This window comes from Salvelinus fontinalis, unplaced genomic scaffold, assembly GCF_029448725.1.
Source record: "Salvelinus fontinalis isolate EN_2023a unplaced genomic scaffold, ASM2944872v1 scaffold_0926, whole genome shotgun sequence".
NCBI classification, from domain to species: domain Eukaryota; kingdom Metazoa; phylum Chordata; class Actinopteri; order Salmoniformes; family Salmonidae; genus Salvelinus; species Salvelinus fontinalis.
In genome coordinates this window covers 1-19872 of record NW_026601135.1, presented here as the reverse complement: position 1 = coordinate 19872, position 19872 = coordinate 1, and the positions used below count along the sequence as shown (strand labels likewise).

Genomic DNA, 19872 nt, shown 5'->3' with positions numbered 1-19872 from the left:
CTGAAACGCCAGGGACGCACCCTGTACGGTTTCGGCGGTTAAACGCACTCTTTTCTGAACGTCTACATCCCGACTTGAACCCAAAAGGCTCTTTTAAGAGCCACCCACATCCGCTTCAAAAGGCCCAATTCCATAGTTCTAGGAAAGCATGAGCCGCTCTTGAGTGGACAGGGAGTGTAGATGACAGCACTCTTATGTTTAGTGCAGGCCTGGCGCAATTGCGACAGTGTAGAAACAGTCGTATTTCGACGGCACCCAACCTTTTATTGATGTATTTATTTGACCTTTATTTAACTAGGCAAGTCAGTTAAGAACCTAAACTTATTTTCAATGACGGCATAGGAACAGTGGGTTAACTCCCTGTTCAGGAGCAGAAGGACAGATTCAGAAGCTAAATGCGACAGTGGCTGCGAAAGCCCTACTAAGTCCAAAAAGGCGGTGCAAAGGTTGTAGGATATGCATTTACCCCCCCTTTTGAAACACACATTTTCCCCACCAGTCAAAAAAAGCATAGGCTATGGAATTGGGGGAGGTAGGGCGCACAGGTCTTTGTTTAGGCGAGGCCGCCTCTGAGTGGAAGGCTATTATGCGCGCTCGGCTCCACTGGGCAAATGAAAGCAGGGGCGCCTATGAGAAAGCAGGGGTGTGTCCACGGCCGCCGAATTTGCTTAGCTTCCTCTTCATAAGAGGGGAAAGCGCGGTCCAGCCCCTCATTCGAAGCATCAGCATCATGCCAGAGCCAGCAAAGTCCGCGCCCAAGAAGGGCTCCAAGAAAGCCGTCACCAAGACCGCAGGGAAAGGCGGCAAGAAGCGCCGAAAGTCGAGGAAGGAGAGCTACGCAATCTACGTGTACAAAGTGCTGAAGCAGGTCCACCCCGACACCGGCATCTCCTCCAAGGCCATGGGAATCATGAACTCGTTCGTGAACGACATCTTCGAGCGTATCGCCGGAGAGTCCTCTCGCCTGGCCCACTACAACAAGCGTTCCACCATCACCTCCAGGGAGATCCAGACCGCGGTGCGCCTGCTGCTCCCCGGAGAGCTGGCCAAGCACGCTGTGTCCGAGGGCACCAAGGCCGTGACCAAATACACCAGCTCCAAGTAAACAGCCCATTTGGAGTGCTGTACTAACCCAAAGGCTCTTTTAAGAGCCACCCACCCCGTCAGTGAAAAAGGCAAATCCATCACTAATGAATGTGGAGCTAGGCTGTGTGATGTGTGTCTGGAGAACATGCCTAACAGGGTAGGGGAAAGTAGGTATTGTGGAATAAGTCTATGCCAGAAAATATTTTTTAGAAATGCAACTAGAATGAAAAGATGATTGTGCACATGCCAGTAGAACACAGGGGGGGGGGGGGATTCCACTAGTGCTCCAAGGACTAGAGTGGGGTGGGGACACTCTACAAAATATTGATCTATACAGCCCTTGTTCCACTCACTCACGTGCATGTATGCACTAGCTACAGAGAGAGAGAGAGAGAGACACACACACACTCTACTCTCTAGCCCTATATCAGGCCCACATGGGGCGCCAGCCTCCATAGCGCCGGCCGGCCTGCCAGACACCAAGACCCACAGACACAAAGACCGGCACCAGTCGAGTCACGCTGCGGAGTCAAGCGACACATTGATTAGTAGACAGAGAGAGAGAGAGAGAGAGAGACTACCTATCTGTCTACCTATCGGCAAAAAAAAGACACAGGAAACACACACTGTGTCCAAATAGGAGGCTCCAAATCCAACAAAAGCACTAATACAACATCACACACACACAGGGCAAGTAAGCAGTGTATATCGTGTGCGTCCTGGACACATGACGAATACAAGTTGAAAGTTGGAGTACAACACTAGTCTCGGCCAGGCCTCACAAGTGCATGTGTTTTAAGGTGCCCAAAAGAGCTCTCCTTTAAAACACCAAGGACCACATCAGGGGACGCCAAACCATCTGATTCCCTTGCCAGACATCTCGGCTCATTACACAATCAATGGTGCTCGCAATCGGATGCACTTTTAGGCCATTTAGGAGACAAATAGCACAGGAAAAGCAGTGCGCGCAGCTCCAGCCGACAGTCGAACGGTGAGGTTTTGAGCGAGTCGCAACAAAATGCACGGGGCTTCTGCAGCCCACATGACTTTATTCTGAACGGAGACAAGTCTGCTCGCTGGGCCGTTCGCTTTTGGGCCAAAAACACGGCTCCGTCGGTGACTTTTGGACCGATATTGGCGACCAGAAAACACAAGTGAAAGAGCATTTGGCCAGCCGGGAGAAGTCGAGCTGGGTGGCTTGAGTCTACATGGTTCTCATGTCGCGTTTAAGGCCAGCCCCCTGCACGGTGTGGAGCTTCAATAGCGCAGAGCAGCGTCTACAGCAAAGTACTCCTCCTCACAGACTACCGTAGTGTTCAGTAAGCGTGTGTGTTTACCGGACCATGGCAGAAGTCGCACCAGCACCCGCCGCCGCCGCGCCGGCCAAGGCACCCAAGAAGAAGGCAGCGGCCAAGGCCAAGAAAGCGGGACCCAGCGTAGGCGAGCTCATCGTCAAGGCGGTGTCCGCCTCCAAGGAGAGGAGCGGCGTGTCCCTGGCCGCGCTCAAGAAGAGTCTGGCTGCAGGTGGCTACGACGTGGAGAAGAACAACTCCCGCGTCAAGATCGCCGTCAAGAGCCTCGTCACCAAGGGCACCCTGGTCCAGACCAAGGGCACAGGTGCCTCCGGCTCCTTCAAGCTCAACAAGAAAGCCGTGGAGGCAAAGAAGCCCGCCAAGAAAGCCGCAGCCCCCAAAGCAAAGAAGGTGGCCGCCAAGAAGCCCGCCGCGGCGAAGAAGCCCAAGAAGGTAGCAGCCAAGAAGGCCGTCGCCGCAAAGAAGTCCCCCAAGAAGGCCAAGAAGCCCGCTACACCCAAAAAGGTCGCCAAGAGCCCAAAGAAAGTGAAGAAGCCCGCCGCGGCGGCCAAGAAGGCGGCCAAGAGCCCCAAAAAGGCTACCAAGGCAGCGAAGCCCAAAGCCGCCAAGCCCAAGGCAGCCAAGGGCAGGAAGGCAGCCCCCAAGAAGAAGTAAACCTATTCCAAACGGTGTTCGACTCGACACATGTTGTTACCACAAAAGGCTCTTTTAAGAGCCACCCACCTCTTTCCATAAAAGCGCATGTCATTCCATGTTCTACCTGTCGTGCAAAATAAATGAAATAACGCACCACATTTTCCCACTCTGGGTGTGTGCGGCCCGGAGAGAGAGATAGGGAGAGGCATATAATAACAATAATAACCGAGTGGCAAAATGGCGTACAATTGTCACTCAAGAGTGCAGCACCAGCCAATGTTGTGAAGTTTTAGAATTGCCATTAATAATTCCAATTGGAGAGGAGGCAGGCTGCTGTGATGTGTTAATCGTCATGCGACCCATGTTAATACTATAGCGTAAGTGTTTCCCATTTGGATGATTTGACTGATTTGATTTGTCACAAATTCGGAGGGAAACAGAGTAGCCTAGCCCTTCTCACTCAGCTGCCTGCGGGGGGGGGTGAGGGCGGGCTTAGGGCTGACTGACTGTCTGTCTGTCCCTCACTCCAATTGGATAAGGCCACACCGGCCCGGTGGCCAATCGGTGCCTCTTGTGGCGAGGTATAAATGAGGCTCTCGAGGTGGCCAGCGCCTCATTCATACTTTCTGTGACATCCTACAGCTAGCAATATGAGCGGAAGAGGCAAAACCGGAGGCAAGGCCAGGGCGAAGGCAAAGACACGTTCATCCCGTGCCGGACTCCAGTTCCCCGTGGGCCGTGTGCACAGGCTGCTGCGCAAAGGCAACTACGCCGAGCGTGTGGGCGCTGGCGCACCAGTGTACCTGGCCGCAGTGCTCGAGTACCTGACTGCTGAGATCCTGGAGTTGGCCGGCAACGCTGCCCGTGACAACAAGAAGACCCGTATCATCCCCCGTCACCTGCAGCTGGCCGTCCGTAACGACGAGGAGCTGAACAAACTGCTTGGCGGCGTGACCATCGCTCAGGGTGGTGTGCTACCCAACATCCAGGCAGTGCTGCTCCCCAAGAAGACTGAGAAGGCCGTCAAAGCCAAGTAACATCGCTACTGCGGCTGCCACTTGACTACTCAACCCCCAAAGGCTCTTTTAAGAGCCAACCACCTAGCTCAGCAAAAGCGCAAAGTGTCCTTTTATATGCCACATACACGGCGCCGTATCAAGTGCCCACATGAGGCGTTGAATGAACAATAACACCTACTAGGCGGCTCTAAGTTTGCACTCTGAAGTTGGGCCGGTGACTATTATATTAACGCGCGTAAAGTGTCGGCCCTAACAAAAGAGGCAAGCGCGTGAGGGTGGGGGTTGCATTTTGGGGCGGCAGGGAGAGGCCCAGCCTCCCGTCCAATGGGCGCCGGAGGAGGCCTCCGCAACGGGCCAATCAGAGTGGTGCGTAGATGGTGTCCAATCAGCAGACGCCGCTGCCGGCTTTATAAACTTCACATAGGCATTTGGAGACTATACTCCGACTGTGAAAGAAGGAATCTAGCTAGCGCCATGGCCAGAACCAAGCAAACCGCTCGTAAATCCACCGGTGGTAAAGCACCCAGGAAGCAGCTCGCCACCAAGGCTGCGCGCAAGAGCGCCCCGGCCACCGGCGGCGTGAAGAAGCCTCACCGTTACAGGCCCGGCACCGTGGCTCTGCGAGAGATCCGTCGTTACCAGAAGTCCACTGAGCTGCTGATCCGCAAACTGCCCTTCCAGCGCCTGGTGAGAGAAATTGCCCAGGACTTCAAGACCGACCTGCGCTTCCAGAGTTCCGCCGTGATGGCCCTACAGGAGGCTAGCGAGGCTTACCTGGTCGGCCTGTTCGAGGACACCAACCTGTGCGCCATCCACGCCAAGAGGGTGACCATCATGCCCAAGGATATCCAGCTGGCCCGTCGTATTCGCGGAGAGCGCGCTTAAACGATGACCTGATCTCCAAAATCCCCCAAAGGCTCTTTTAAGAGCCACCTCCATATTTCCGTCAAAAAGGCACAATTGTTCCATTTCCCACCATGTATGTGGTTCGATTCCAGGCTGTATCACAACCGGCCGTGATTGCAAATAAGCGCTGGTTCGAAAGAAAAGCGACGTATTGCTCCTGGGATATGATCTGCTAAAGAGAGAGTGATGTAATGTCTAGAGTCAAAAGGTTTTGCAAAGGAGGAGTAATGACATAGGGCAAAGAGTGGCAAAATTGGTCACTACGTAGCTACGAAAAACATACATGAAAGTCCCGTATTGCAGTGCTGCTGAGAGACTCGTGCAGAGGGGAAAACTTTACAGTGGAGCACGGAGGCCATCTAGTGGTTAAACGCGGCTACTGCCAACTTGTGAGCACATCGTAGTGGTATTTGATCTTCAGGCCGGCGTTTCCCAAACTCGGTCCTCGGGTCCCCAAGTGGTACTTTTTCGAATCCAATAGCTGTTGGAATGTAACATGCTAGAGTGTGTCAATGACTTAGTGAAAATCCCCATTCAAAAAAATAAAAAACATGTGCACTCCATAACTCATGCGACTGACTAAGGTATTGAGGCAAAAATGATATCTCTGACTAATCCTATTACATTCCCATTGTTCCTCCTTTGTTTAATTGAGAGAAAAGCTATCGGGACAGCAGGAATGAAAAGATGTAATCATCAAGGGCTTGCAAAACAGCTGTTACGAAACAGGACACAAGCAGCTGCAATGATTAGTCCTATTATTAGTTGACCAATTACAGAATTGCAATCACCAGCGCTGCATTGCTGCATAGACTTGATAAGGAAGTAAATGCCTCAGAAGTGCATAATATTGGATGATCATGTGCATTGACTAGAAGTCGACTTCGTGTGTTCTTTTGAGTGCACCGATGTAGACCATACTTGAATGAGTGTATTTGTTAGTTGGTTTTCTTGTTCGTTGGCGTGCCACTATCTACTAGGCTGCCACATCCTTTTTTTTTTTTTTTTTTTACAGTGTAACTAAATCACCTAGGCGAAAGAAGATTTGCTCAGGAATCGAAACCCCTTGACAGCTTCACCAAATGATGAGACCCAGTAAAGGCCCTAAATACAGGCTGCCAGTTAAATGCAGAAATCACACAGCTAAAGTGATGGGCCTATAAAGCACCCGGCGAATACAAAGAACGTAGGTCAAAAGCGGTGGGAAAACGACATAACCCGTTGAATGCAAAGGGATAATGTACTATAGCCAGACGCATGGCACAGGCTAAAAGTGGAGGCAAACCTTTGGCCAAATCAGGAAGCAGACAGGAAATCTCTGCGCATGCGTTGCTGTATTCAGCACGTTTGAATGGACAGACAGCGCGCCTCTGCTGCATCTTCACTCACGACACAGGTAATAGCGGAGCTCCGTGGTGCTGGAAAGGACAGCGCCTCTGGCCATTTGCCAAAACCAATTTCCCGTTGGAGGGATGTGTGACATGCTATAGGCACAGTTCAGTACACCCCTCATCCAACAGACCCCCTCCTGTAATTGGTCACAGAATCATCCAGTTGATTCCTGCCACGTTTTTTCCCTGGTCACTGCAACAAAACCTTTGTCGGGGTGCATTGGTGTAAGATGTAGTCCTGGAGAAAAAAGTTGTCCTATGGGCTATATGATCTAATGGCACGTGGACCTTTTTTTGCAGCTGCTTACAGATAAAGAGTGCACTAGGCTAGAGAGAAAAGTAGCAATCCGTTTTTAATAAAGCGCTACTATGTAACTTACCCTCATTTGACAGTTGAGAAACATACATCCACGTGACGTTGTGTTCCAAATCTGCAGGAGACGAAGCAGCAGAACATGTGCAAGTGAATATGATTTAAGAGCAGTCAAATGAAGTCCTAGTGACGTACAGTTACTTTTTCACCAAACCTATTCTGTGATTGATCTACAAATACACGCTTCACATTTCAAGACACGCTCTTCTAGAGTCATTGTTTTCCACAATGCAATGCTCACGTGACCTAGGAGAACATGTTCTATTTAATTTCTTCCCATCTATATATTTGGAGGTACTCTACATGAACATGTGTTTGAAACTTTTGGAACCTCTGCCTATTTGATGATCTGATGTAGTTAGTGTTTTTTTTGGACCACATACTTGTGCAAATTGCATCAGGTTGAGGGATAAATGCTCTCTCTGTGTGCCATTGTCAGTAGCACTTCTGATCCAGCAGGTGGTGCAAAGATCCCTGTCTATGTGGCTTGAATGATGAGCAGACTGAATGAATTGAAAGGCAGTGTTGGCAACATGACTTCTGGTCAATGCCTCCCTATCTATACGTGTTGACCTATTCCTTTGAGCTCCTAAATGAAGCATAGGGTGTCAACATTGCATCTCGCCTGAATCATGTCCTCACCTCCTGTCTTGCAACGTGGTGAGGTGTGTGTTTGTGTTAGAATTCACTGGGCACTTGATTAATGGAACACCAGTCACTTTCATCATGCGGAGCTCGCGTCATACTGATATACAGTATTCTATCGTTAGGTATGTTAGTCTATGCCGGTGTGACATTGCTCGTTCAGATATTGATGTATTGTCATTCCATCCCTTTTGTTCGATTTGGGTGTATTGTGTGGGATCCTGAGACATGGTTAGATCTTACTTGTTAGACATGACTGGGCTGTTGGAGCTACTAACACAAGCATTTCCCTACACCCGCAATAACAAGAGCTAAACATGTGTATGTGGCAAATAGATTTGGATTGAATGGGTGATTACAATAGATTGTATGTCGGTAGGACTTTTCCTCGGTGTGTGTGTGTGTGTGTGTGTGTCCCTTCCATTTCCCCTTGATGTCCCCGTCAGTTACGCTGCAAGCGACTTACTACCGATGTCACTGTGGTCCAAGTGAAACTCCTAGCCTATAGGGTGTGGTAACAGGCCCTGTGTTATTTGTAGTTGTACTCTACATGTGAAGTATCTGCACTGTTGATAATAGGGAAATGCAAGCAGTTGAAGGGAACAGGGAACAGAGTCTAACCTGCTGTTGAACACAAGGCCCCGAGCATGTCCGCGGACAGAGTACGGTTCACTCCCAGTCCTATGATGTTGCTCTGTAAGTGAGCTTTTCAGCATCCAATTCCTGGCAGCCTTCTCCTTGGTTGAATTGTGAATGTGAGTGAAGGAAGAATGTTTGGCTTCGGTATCCAAGGTGTTTGAGAATGTTGAGGACCAGTGTTCCGAGGGCCTGACTGTGACATCATAAAGCGGAATGCAGTTAGTGTGCCGTTTGAGGGATTCCAATTCAGTCCGGTGCTGTCTTCCAGACAGTGTGTGTGCTCTCTGTGCGATGACTTGTAAGTCGGTCGTGCGTACACGGAGTACAAGTACGACGGGAAGTGACATTTAGGGTAAGCCTAACCCTTCTTCTAAGCTACATTTATGCCTTTACTAGACTATGGGGATATTTGACATACGAATGCTTCCGCTCAGTGTTTGAGATCAATTGACACTCTTTACCATGGCACTTTGAGATGTATTTTAAACTGCAAAAAACGCCCCACTGCACTTTGTATACCAGGGTTGGCTGGCCTTCTGGTATACTTTTATCGACAAAGCCATTTAGGCTTTACTACCTTTTTATTTGGCCATTTTTATTGTTCAGAAATGTGGTGGGTACCGAATTTGGTATAAGGTCTTTTATGTACTCTGCGCCATCGTCTTGGAACAGCTTACAAAATCATTTTCAACTGGAAGAACTTGTCCCGATTGCTGTTTATCAATCACCGATGAAGGATTTTGAGGCTGATTCCCTGACCTGCTGTATTTGATTTTGTCATACTCTTGTGAATTCAATGGTTCTTACTAGATGACTTGTAGTTTTTCATGGTGTCTGTCTGTAATTTTTGTAATGACTCGGTGCTGCCTAACTTGGCCAGGACGCTCTTGAAAAAGAGATTTTAATATCTACGAGGCCTTCCTGGTTAAATAAAGCTTTAAAATAATTACTGACCCTGGTTCTCCTAACCTGCTATGACAAAGTGACTTTGTGACACTAGCTGTATCCCACCTATTTGAAAGCTTGTCAGTCCTTCTTCTAAAAGGCAACCTCTGTTCCTTGATGTACTAAACCGAGGCCCTGGCAGCCAGTAAGTACAAGTAAGAGACAATTGTGGCAACAATAAGTAGTAAGATGAAAGCTATTCACATTTGAGATGTGAATATTTGTCACCGATTGATCAATTGCCAGTATGTGTCCTTTTGAAATGACCTGTTGAGACGGGCCCTCCTGCGGCGTTCATTTGACGCTACATCTGAGCCCATCTGACGGCCATAGTGCTATCTGGCCTATAAATGATCCACTCATTCCATAATAAGACGCTTTGTTATTGGTTTGTGAACACAAGTACAATACAATATTTGCACACCTCTGTATGAATAGGAAAACTATCCCTTCATTGTGTGTGTGTGTGTGTGTGTGTGTTTTGGGTGGGTGTCTGAGGAATGTTTTACTGCCGTTTCACCTTACAGAGGTATCACCACCCTTCCCATCGGCACCTCGGCTCCTCTTGGCTCCCTGACCCTCAGGCCGGATCCTGCGTAGGGAAGAAAAAAGAAGATTGATGTTATATTACATGGCCTTCAATAGCTAAATGACTGATGAGGTGACACTATGAGCCCCTTTGGCTTTATGGCATTTCATGTGTATTTGTTTCCCCGTGGTCTATACGTTCCCCGCATGGATTTGACGGTGTCTCAATTATGGCATGAAGGTTTGGTGTGTTAGTACTTGTTATTACGTGTGTGGAGGAGTCACCTTCGTTTGTCCTTTCTAACTGGGACCTCTATTTGACTTCTTTAGGCCTGTCTCTATTGGGGGGGGGGGGACTGCAGTGGGTTGAATCCTACTAAATCAGTGTTTTCCAACTCCAGGGGTAGAGTAGCCTACCAGTAGGCATTTTTGTTGTAGCCCTGGAGAGGCACAGCTGATTTAACTACTGTGGAACATAGAGTACTAGTCGATTACCCAGTTGTCACTGTTTGGCCTCTCGTTCAACATATTTGACTTGCTTTCATTTCTTCTCGGCAGAACCCCTATCGCTCCTCCCTCGTTCCCTAGAACGAGCGCCGTTCCCTTTGCAACAGAGGCCAGGCAAAAGCGCGCGCTTTCTGTGCCACTGGCTTCAATCAGGTCCACCAACTGCAGATAATAAGAGCACACCACGCAGCGCGGACGTCACTTATTCACTTGAACTCCACTAGCGAACACATCATGTCTGGAAGAGGCAAAGGCGGCAAGGGACTCGGAAAGGGAGGCGCAAAGCGTCATCGCAAGGTTCTCCGCGATAACATCCAGGGAATCACCAAGCCCGCTATCCGCCGTCTGGCTCGCCGTGGCGGCGTGAAGCGTATCTCCGGCCTGATCTACGAGGAGACCCGCGGTGTCCTGAAGGTGTTCCTGGAGAACGTGATCCGTGACGCCGTCACCTACACCGAGCACGCCAAGAGGAAGACCGTAACCGCCATGGACGTGGTCTACGCTCTGAAACGCCAGGGACGCACCCTGTACGGTTTCGGCGGTTAAACGCACTCTTTTCTGAACGTCTACATCCCGACTTGAACCCAAAAGGCTCTTTTAAGAGCCACCCACATCCGCTTCAAAAGGCCCAATTCCATAGTTCTAGGAAAGCATGAGCCGCTCTTGAGTGGACAGGGAGTGTAGATGACAGCACTCTTATGTTTAGTGCAGGCCTGGCGCAATTGCGACAGTGTAGAAACAGTCGTATTTCGACGGCACCCAACCTTTTATTGATGTATTTATTTGACCTTTATTTAACTAGGCAAGTCAGTTAAGAACCTAAACTTATTTTCAATGACGGCATAGGAACAGTGGGTTAACTCCCTGTTCAGGAGCAGAAGGACAGATTCAGAAGCTAAATGCGACAGTGGCTGCGAAAGCCCTACTAAGTCCAAAAAGGCGGTGCAAAGGTTGTAGGATATGCATTTACCCCCCCTTTTGAAACACACATTTTCCCCACCAGTCAAAAAAAGCATAGGCTATGGAATTGGGGGAGGTAGGGCGCACAGGTCTTTGTTTAGGCGAGGCCGCCTCTGAGTGGAAGGCTATTATGCGCGCTCGGCTCCACTGGGCAAATGAAAGCAGGGGCGCCTATGAGAAAGCAGGGGTGTGTCCACGGCCGCCGAATTTGCTTAGCTTCCTCTTCATAAGAGGGGAAAGCGCGGTCCAGCCCCTCATTCGAAGCATCAGCATCATGCCAGAGCCAGCAAAGTCCGCGCCCAAGAAGGGCTCCAAGAAAGCCGTCACCAAGACCGCAGGGAAAGGCGGCAAGAAGCGCCGAAAGTCGAGGAAGGAGAGCTACGCAATCTACGTGTACAAAGTGCTGAAGCAGGTCCACCCCGACACCGGCATCTCCTCCAAGGCCATGGGAATCATGAACTCGTTCGTGAACGACATCTTCGAGCGTATCGCCGGAGAGTCCTCTCGCCTGGCCCACTACAACAAGCGTTCCACCATCACCTCCAGGGAGATCCAGACCGCGGTGCGCCTGCTGCTCCCCGGAGAGCTGGCCAAGCACGCTGTGTCCGAGGGCACCAAGGCCGTGACCAAATACACCAGCTCCAAGTAAACAGCCCATTTGGAGTGCTGTACTAACCCAAAGGCTCTTTTAAGAGCCACCCACCCCGTCAGTGAAAAAGGCAAATCCATCACTAATGAATGTGGAGCTAGGCTGTGTGATGTGTGTCTGGAGAACATGCCTAACAGGGTAGGGGAAAGTAGGTATTGTGGAATAAGTCTATGCCAGAAAATATTTTTTAGAAATGCAACTAGAATGAAAAGATGATTGTGCACATGCCAGTAGAACACAGGGGGGGGGGGTTCCACTAGTGCTCCAAGGACTAGAGTGGGGTGGGGACACTCTACAAAATATTGATCTATACAGCCCTTGTTCCACTCACTCACGTGCATGTATGCACTAGCTACAGAGAGAGAGAGAGAGAGAGAGAGAGACACACACACACTCTACTCTCTAGCCCTATATCAGGCCCACATGGGGCGCCAGCCTCCATAGCGCCGGCCGGCCTGCCAGACACCAAGACCCACAGACACAAAGACCGGCACCAGTCGAGTCACGCTGCGGAGTCAAGCGACACATTGATTAGTAGACAGACAGAGAGAGAGAGAGAGAGAGACTACCTATCTGCCTACCTATCGGCAAAAAAAAGACACAGGAAACACACACTGTGTCCAAATAGGAGGCTCCAAATCCAACAAAAGCACTAATACAACATCACACACACACAGGGCAAGTAAGCAGTGTATATCGTGTGCGTCCTGGACACATGACGAATACAAGTTGAAAGTTGGAGTACAACACTAGTCTCGGCCAGGCCTCACAAGTGCATGTGTTTTAAGGTGCCCAAAAGAGCTCTCCTTTAAAACACCAAGGACCACATCAGGGGACGCCAAACCATCTGATTCCCTTGCCAGACATCTCGGCTCATTACACAATCAATGGTGCTCGCAATCGGATGCACTTTTAGGCCATTTAGGAGACAAATAGCACAGGAAAAGCAGTGCGCGCAGCTCCAGCCGACAGTCGAACGGTGAGGTTTTGAGCGAGTCGCAACAAAATGCACGGGGCTTCTGCAGCCCACATGACTTTATTCTGAACGGAGACAAGTCTGCTCGCTGGGCCGTTCGCTTTTGGGCCAAAAACACGGCTCCGTCGGTGACTTTTGGACCGATATTGGCGACCAGAAAACACAAGTGAAAGAGCATTTGGCCAGCCGGGAGAAGTCGAGCTGGGTGGCTTGAGTCTACATGGTTCTCATGTCGCGTTTAAGGCCAGCCCCCTGCACGGTGTGGAGCTTCAATAGCGCAGAGCAGCGTCTACAGCAAAGTACTCCTCCTCACAGACTACCGTAGTGTTCAGTAAGCGTGTGTGTTTACCGGACCATGGCAGAAGTCGCACCAGCACCCGCCGCCGCCGCGCCGGCCAAGGCACCCAAGAAGAAGGCAGCGGCCAAGGCCAAGAAAGCGGGACCCAGCGTAGGCGAGCTCATCGTCAAGGCGGTGTCCGCCTCCAAGGAGAGGAGCGGCGTGTCCCTGGCCGCGCTCAAGAAGAGTCTGGCTGCAGGTGGCTACGACGTGGAGAAGAACAACTCCCGCGTCAAGATCGCCGTCAAGAGCCTCGTCACCAAGGGCACCCTGGTCCAGACCAAGGGCACAGGTGCCTCCGGCTCCTTCAAGCTAAACAAGAAAGCCGTCGAGGCAAAGAAGCCCGCCAAGAAAGCCGCAGCCCCCAAAGCAAAGAAGGTGGCCGCCAAGAAGCCCGCCGCGGCGAAGAAGCCCAAGAAGGTAGCAGCCAAGAAGGCCGTCGCCGCAAAGAAGTCCCCCAAGAAGGCCAAGAAGCCCGCTACACCCAAAAAGGTCGCCAAGAGCCCAAAGAAAGTGAAGAAGCCCGCCGCAGCGGCCAAGAAGGCGGCCAAGAGCCCCAAAAAGGCTACCAAGGCAGCGAAGCCCAAAGCAGCCAAGCCCAAGGCAGCCAAGGGCAGGAAGGCAGCCCCCAAGAAGAAGTAAACCTATTCCAAACGGTGTTCGACTCGACACATGTTGTTACCACAAAAGGCTCTTTTAAGAGCCACCCACCTCTTTCCATAAAAGCGCATGTCATTCCATGTTCTACCTGTCGTGCAAAATAAATGAAATAACGCACCACATTTTCCCACTCTGGGTGTGTGCGGCCCGGAGAGAGAGATAGGGAGAGGCATATAATAACAATAATAACCGAGTGGCAAAATGGCGTACAATTGTCACTCAAGAGTGCAGCACCAGCCAATGTTGTGAAGTTTTAGAATTGCCATTAATAATTCCAATTGGAGAGGAGGCAGGCTGCTGTGATGTGTTAATCGTCATGCGACCCATGTTAATACTATAGCGTAAGTGTTTCCCATTTGGATGATTTGACTGATTTGATTTGTCACAAATTCGGAGGGAAACAGAGTAGCCTAGCCCTTCTCACTCAGCTGCCTGCGGGGGGGGGTGAGGGCGGGCTTGGGGCTGACTGACTGTCTGTCTGTCCCTCACTCCAATTGGATAAGGCCACACCGGCCCGGTGGCCAATCGGTGCCTCTTGTGGCGAGGTATAAATAAGGCTCTCGAGGTGGCCAGCGCCTCATTCATACTTTCTGTTACATCCTACAGCTAGCAATATGAGCGGAAGAGGCAAAACCGGAGGCAAGGCCAGGGCGAAGGCAAAGACACGTTCATCCCGTGCCGGACTCCAGTTCCCCGTGGGCCGTGTGCACAGGCTGCTGCGCAAAGGCAACTACGCCGAGCGTGTGGGCGCTGGCGCACCAGTGTACCTGGCCGCAGTGCTCGAGTACCTGACTGCTGAGATCCTGGAGTTGGCCGGCAACGCTGCCCGTGACAACAAGAAGACCCGTATCATCCCCCGTCACCTGCAGCTGGCCGTCCGTAACGACGAGGAGCTGAACAAACTGCTTGGCGGCGTGACCATCGCTCAGGGTGGTGTGCTACCCAACATCCAGGCAGTGCTGCTCCCCAAGAAGACTGAGAAGGCCGTCAAAGCCAAGTAACATCGCTACTGCGGCTGCCACTTGACTACTCAACCCCCAAAGGCTCTTTTAAGAGCCAACCACCTAGCTCAGCAAAAGCGCAAAGTGTCCTTTTATATGCCACATACACGGCGCCGTATCAAGTGCCCACATGAGGCGTTGAATGAACAATAACACCTACTAGGCGGCTCTAAGTTTGCACTCTGAAGTTGGGCCGGTGACTATTATATTAACGCGCGTAAAGTGTCGGCCCTAACAAAAGAGGCAAGCGCGTGAGGGTGGGGGTTGCATTTTGGGGCGGCAGGGAGAGGCCCAGCCTCCCGTCCAATGGGCGCCGGAGGAGGCCTCCGCAACGGGCCAATCAGAGTGGTGCGTAGATGGTGTCCAATCAGCAGACGCCGCTGCCGGCTTTATAAACTTCACATAGGCATTTGGAGACTATACTCCGACTGTGAAAGAAGGAATCTAGCTAGCGCCATGGCCAGAACCAAGCAAACCGCTCGTAAATCCACCGGTGGTAAAGCACCCAGGAAGCAGCTCGCCACCAAGGCTGCGCGCAAGAGCGCCCCGGCCACCGGCGGCGTGAAGAAGCCTCACCGTTACAGGCCCGGCACCGTGGCTCTGCGAGAGATCCGTCGTTACCAGAAGTCCACTGAGCTGCTGATCCGCAAACTGCCCTTCCAGCGCCTGGTGAGAGAAATTGCCCAGGACTTCAAGACCGACCTGCGCTTCCAGAGTTCCGCCGTGATGGCCCTACAGGAGGCTAGCGAGGCTTACCTGGTCGGCCTGTTCGAGGACACCAACCTGTGCGCCATCCACGCCAAGAGGGTGACCATCATGCCCAAGGATATCCAGCTGGCCCGTCGTATTCGCGGAGAGCGCGCTTAAACGATGACCTGATCTCCAAAATCCCCCAAAGGCTCTTTTAAGAGCCACCTCCATATTTCCGTCAAAAAGGCACAATTGTTCCATTTCCCACCATGTATGTGGTTCGATTCCAGGCTGTATCACAACCGGCCGTGATTGCAAATAAGCGCTGGTTCGAAAGAAAAGCGACGTATTGCTCCTGGGATATGATCTGCTAAAGAGAGAGTGATGTAATGTCTAGAGTCAAAAGGTTTTGCAAAGGAGGAGTAATGACATAGGGCAAAGAGTGGCAAAATTGGTCACTACGTAGCTACGAAAAACATACATGAAAGTCCCGTATTGCAGTGCTGCTGAGAGACTCGTGCAGAGGGGAAAACTTTACAGTGGAGCACGGAGGCCATCTAGTGGTTAAACGCGGCTACTGCCAACTTGTGAGCACATCGTAGTGGTATTTGATCTTCAGGCCGGCGTTTCCCAAACTCGGTCCTCGGGTCCCCAAGTGGTACTTTTTCGAATCCAATAGCTGTTGGAATGTAACATGCTAGAGTGTGTCAATGACTTAGTGAAAATCCCCATTCAACAAAATAAAAAACATGTGCACTCCATAACTCATGCGACTGACTAAGGTATTGAGGCAAAAATGATATCTCTGACTAATCCTATTACATTCCCATTGTTCCTCCTTTGTTTAATTGAGAGAAAAGCTATCGGGACAGCAGGAATGAAAAGATGTAATCATCAAGGGCTTGCAAAACAGCTGTTACGAAACAGGACACAAGCAGCTGCAATGATTAGTCCTATTATTAGTTGACCAATTACAGAATTGCAATCACCAGCGCTGCATTGCTGCATAGACTTGATAAGGAAGTAAATGCCTCAGAAGTGCATAATATTGGATGATCATGTGCATTGACTAGAAGTCGACTTCGTGTGTTCTTTTGAGTGCACCGATGTAGACCATACTTGAATGAGTGTATTTGTTAGTTGGTTTTCTTGTTCGTTGGCGTGCCACTATCTACTAGGCTGCCACATCCTTTTTTTTTTTTTTTTTTTACAGTGTAACTAAATCACCTAGGCGAAAGAAGATTTGCTCAGGAATCGAAACCCCTTGACAGCTTCACCAAATGATGAGACCCAGTAAAGGCCCTAAATACAGGCTGCCAGTTAAATGCAGAAATCACACAGCTAAAGTGATGGGCCTATAAAGCACCCGGCGAATACAAAGAACGTAGGTCAAAAGCGGTGGGAAAACGACATAACCCGTTGAATGCAAAGGGATAATGTACTATAGCCAGACGCATGGCACAGGCTAAAAGTGGAGGCAAACCTTTGGCCAAATCAGGAAGCAGACAGGAAATCTCTGCGCACGCGTTGCTGTATTCAGCACGTTTGAATGGACAGACAGCGCGCCTCTGCTGCATCTTCACTCACGACACAGGTAATAGCGGAGCTCCGTGGTGCTGGAAAGGACAGCGCCTCTGGCCATTTGCCAAAACCAATTTCCCGTTGGAGGGATGTGTGACATGCTATAGGCACAGTTCAGTACACCCCTCATCCAACAGACCCCCTCCTGTAATTGGTCACAGAATCATCCAGTTGATTCCTGCCACGTTTTTTCCCTGGTCACTGCAACAAAACCTTTGTCGGGGTGCATTGGTGTAAGATGTAGTCCTGGAGAAAAAAGTTGTCCTATGGGCTATATGATCTAATGGCACGTGGACCTTTTTTTGCAGCTGCTTACAGATAAAGAGTGCACTAGGCTAGAGAGAAAAGTAGCAATCCGTTTTTAAAAAAGCGCTACTATGTAACTTACCCTCATTTGACAGTTGAGAAACATACATCCACGTGACGTTGTGTTCCAAATCTGCAGGAGACGAAGCAGCAGAACATGTGCAAGTGAATATGATTTAAGAGCAGTCAAATGAAGTCCTAGTGACGTACAGTTACTTTTTCACCAAACCTATTCTGTGATTGATCTACAAATACACGCTTCACATTTCAAGACACGCTCTTCTAGAGTCATTGTTTTCCACAATGCAATGCTCACGTGACCTAGGAGAACATGTTCTATTTAATTTCTTCCCATCTATATATTTGGAGGTACTCTACATGAACATGTGTTTGAAACTTTTGGAACCTCTGCCTATTTGATGATCTGATGTAGTTAGTGTTTTTTTTGGACCACATACTTGTGCAAATTGCATCAGGTTGAGGGATAAATGCTCTCTCTGTGTGCCATTGTCAGTAGCACTTCTGATCCAGCAGGTGGTGCAAAGATCCCTGTCTATGTGGCTTGAATGATGAGCAGACTGAATGAATTGAAAGGCAGTGTTGGCAACATGACTTCTGGTCAATGCCTCCCTATCTATACGTGTTGACCTATTCCTTTGAGCTCCTAAATGAAGCATAGGGTGTCAACATTGCATCTCGCCTGAATCATGTCCTCACCTCCTGTCTTGCAACGTGGTGAGGTGTGTGTTTGTGTTAGAATTCACTGGGCACTTGATTAATGGAACACCAGTCACTTTCATCATGCGGAGCTCGCGTCATACTGATATACAGTATTCTATCGTTAGGTATGTTAGTCTATGCCGGTGTGACATTGCTCGTTCAGATATTGATGTATTGTCATTCCATCCCTTTTGTTCGATTTGGGTGTATTGTGTGGGATCCTGAGACATGGTTAGATCTTACTTGTTAGACATGACTGGGCTGTTGGAGCTACTAACACAAGCATTTCCCTACACCCGCAATAACAAGAGCTAAACATGTGTATGTGGCAAATAGATTTGGATTGAATGGGTGATTACAATAGATTGTATGTCGGTAGGACTTTTCCTCGGTGTGTGTGTGTGTGTGTGTGTGTCCCTTCCATTTCCCCTTGATGTCCCCGTCAGTTACGCTGCAAGCGACTTACTACCGATGTCACTGTGGTCCAAGTGAAACTCCTAGCCTATAGGGTGTGGTAACAGGCCCTGTGTTATTTGTAGTTGTACTCTACATGTGAAGTATCTGCACTGTTGATAATAGGGAAATGCAAGCAGTTGAAGGGAACAGGGAACAGAGTCTAACCTGCTGTTGAACACAAGGCCCCGAGCATGTCCGCGGACAGAGTACGGTTCACTCCCAGTCCTATGATGTTGCTCTGTAAGTGAGCTTTTCAGCATCCAATTCCTGGCAGCCTTCTCCTTGGTTGAATTGTGAATGTGAGTGAAGGAAGAATGTTTGGCTTCGGTATCCAAGGTGTTTGAGAATGTTGAGGACCAGTGTTCCGAGGGCCTGACTGTGACATCATAAAGCGGAATGCAGTTAGTGTGCCGTTTGAGGGATTCCAATTCAGTCCGGTGCTGTCTTCCAGACAGTGTGTGTGCTCTCTGTGCGATGACTTGTAAGTCGGTCGTGCGTACACGGAGTACAAGTACGACGGGAAGTGACATTTAGGGTAAGCCTAACCCTTCTTCTAAGCTACATTTATGCCTTTACTAGACTATGGGGATATTTGACATACGAATGCTTCCGCTCAGTGTTTGAGATCAATTGACACTCTTTACCATGGCACTTTGAGATGTATTTTAAACTGCAAAAAACGCCCCACTGCACTTTGTATACCAGGGTTGGCTGGCCTTCTGGTATACTTTTATCGACAAAGCCATTTAGGCTTTACTACCTTTTTATTTGGCCATTTTTATTGTTCAGAAATGTGGTGGGTACCGAATTTGGTATAAGGTCTTTTATGTACTCTGCGCCATCGTCTTGGAACAGCTTACAAAATCATTTTCAACTGGAAGAACTTGTCCCGATTGCTGTTTATCAATCACCGATGAAGGATTTTGAGGCTGATTCCCTGACCTGCTGTATTTGATTTTGTCATACTCTTGTGAATTCAATGGTTCTTACTAGATGACTTGTAGTTTTTCATGGTGTCTGTCTGTAATTTTTGTAATGACTCGGTGCTGCCTAACTTGGCCAGGACGCTCTTGAAAAAGAGATTTTAATATCTACGAGGCCTTCCTGGTTAAATAAAGCTTTAAAATAATTACTGACCCTGGTTCTCCTAACCTGCTATGACAAAGTGACTTTGTGACACTAGCTGTATCCCACCTATTTGAAAGCTTGTCAGTCCTTCTTCTAAAAGGCAACCTCTGTTCCTTGATGTACTAAACCGAGGCCCTGGCAGCCAGTAAGTACAAGTAAGAGACAATTGTGGCAACAATAAGTAGTAAGATGAAAGCTATTCACATTTGAGATGTGAATATTTGTCACCGATTGATCAATTGCCAGTATGTGTCCTTTTGAAATGACCTGTTGAGACGGGCCCTCCTGCGGCGTTCATTTGACGCTACATCTGAGCCCATCTGACGGCCATAGTGCTATCTGGCCTATAAATGATCCACTCATTCCATAATAAGACGCTTTGTTATTGGTTTGTGAACACAAGTACAATACAATATTTGC

At 49.4% G+C, this 19872-nt stretch overlaps 7 protein-coding genes across 7 annotated transcripts; all 7 read left to right on the top strand.

The window, feature by feature from the left end:
- Positions 1-514: 514 nt before the first annotated feature.
- LOC129847680 (histone H2B-like) lies at positions 515-1322 on the top strand. Its single transcript, XM_055915428.1, has one exon. It carries the CDS (start codon positions 518-520, stop codon positions 1103-1105), a length of 588 nt encoding a protein of 195 aa, XP_055771403.1. The 5' UTR covers positions 515-517; the 3' UTR covers positions 1106-1322.
- Positions 1323-1397: 75 nt separating this feature from the next.
- On the top strand, positions 1398-3479 carry LOC129847679 (histone H1-like). Its single transcript, XM_055915427.1, has one exon. The coding sequence runs from the start codon at positions 2430-2432 to the stop codon at positions 3051-3053; it is 624 nt and encodes a 207-aa protein (XP_055771402.1). The 5' UTR covers positions 1398-2429; the 3' UTR covers positions 3054-3479.
- A 190-nt stretch (positions 3480-3669) lies between these two features.
- Positions 3670-4368, top strand: LOC129847684 (histone H2A). The gene has a single exon (XM_055915432.1). The coding sequence runs from the start codon at positions 3686-3688 to the stop codon at positions 4070-4072; it is 387 nt and encodes a 128-aa protein (XP_055771407.1). The 5' UTR covers positions 3670-3685; the 3' UTR covers positions 4073-4368.
- Positions 4369-11192: 6824 nt separating this feature from the next.
- LOC129847681 (histone H2B) lies at positions 11193-11599 on the top strand (the record flags this gene model as incomplete). The annotated part of the gene is given in 1 exon segment (XM_055915429.1): positions 11193-11599. A coding segment is annotated over 1 exon segment (375 nt). The 5' UTR covers positions 11193-11222.
- A 921-nt stretch (positions 11600-12520) lies between these two features.
- Positions 12521-13966, top strand: LOC129847678 (histone H1-like). The gene has a single exon (XM_055915426.1). The coding sequence runs from the start codon at positions 12929-12931 to the stop codon at positions 13550-13552; it is 624 nt and encodes a 207-aa protein (XP_055771401.1). The 5' UTR covers positions 12521-12928; the 3' UTR covers positions 13553-13966.
- A 176-nt stretch (positions 13967-14142) lies between these two features.
- Positions 14143-14650, top strand: LOC129847683 (histone H2A). Its single transcript, XM_055915431.1, has one exon. The coding sequence runs from the start codon at positions 14185-14187 to the stop codon at positions 14569-14571; it is 387 nt and encodes a 128-aa protein (XP_055771406.1). The 5' UTR covers positions 14143-14184; the 3' UTR covers positions 14572-14650.
- Positions 14651-14794: 144 nt separating this feature from the next.
- Positions 14795-15995, top strand: LOC129847682 (histone H3). Its single transcript, XM_055915430.1, has one exon. It carries the CDS (start codon positions 14878-14880, stop codon positions 15436-15438), a length of 561 nt encoding a protein of 186 aa, XP_055771405.1. The 5' UTR covers positions 14795-14877; the 3' UTR covers positions 15439-15995.
- Positions 15996-19872: the final 3877 nt, after the last annotated feature.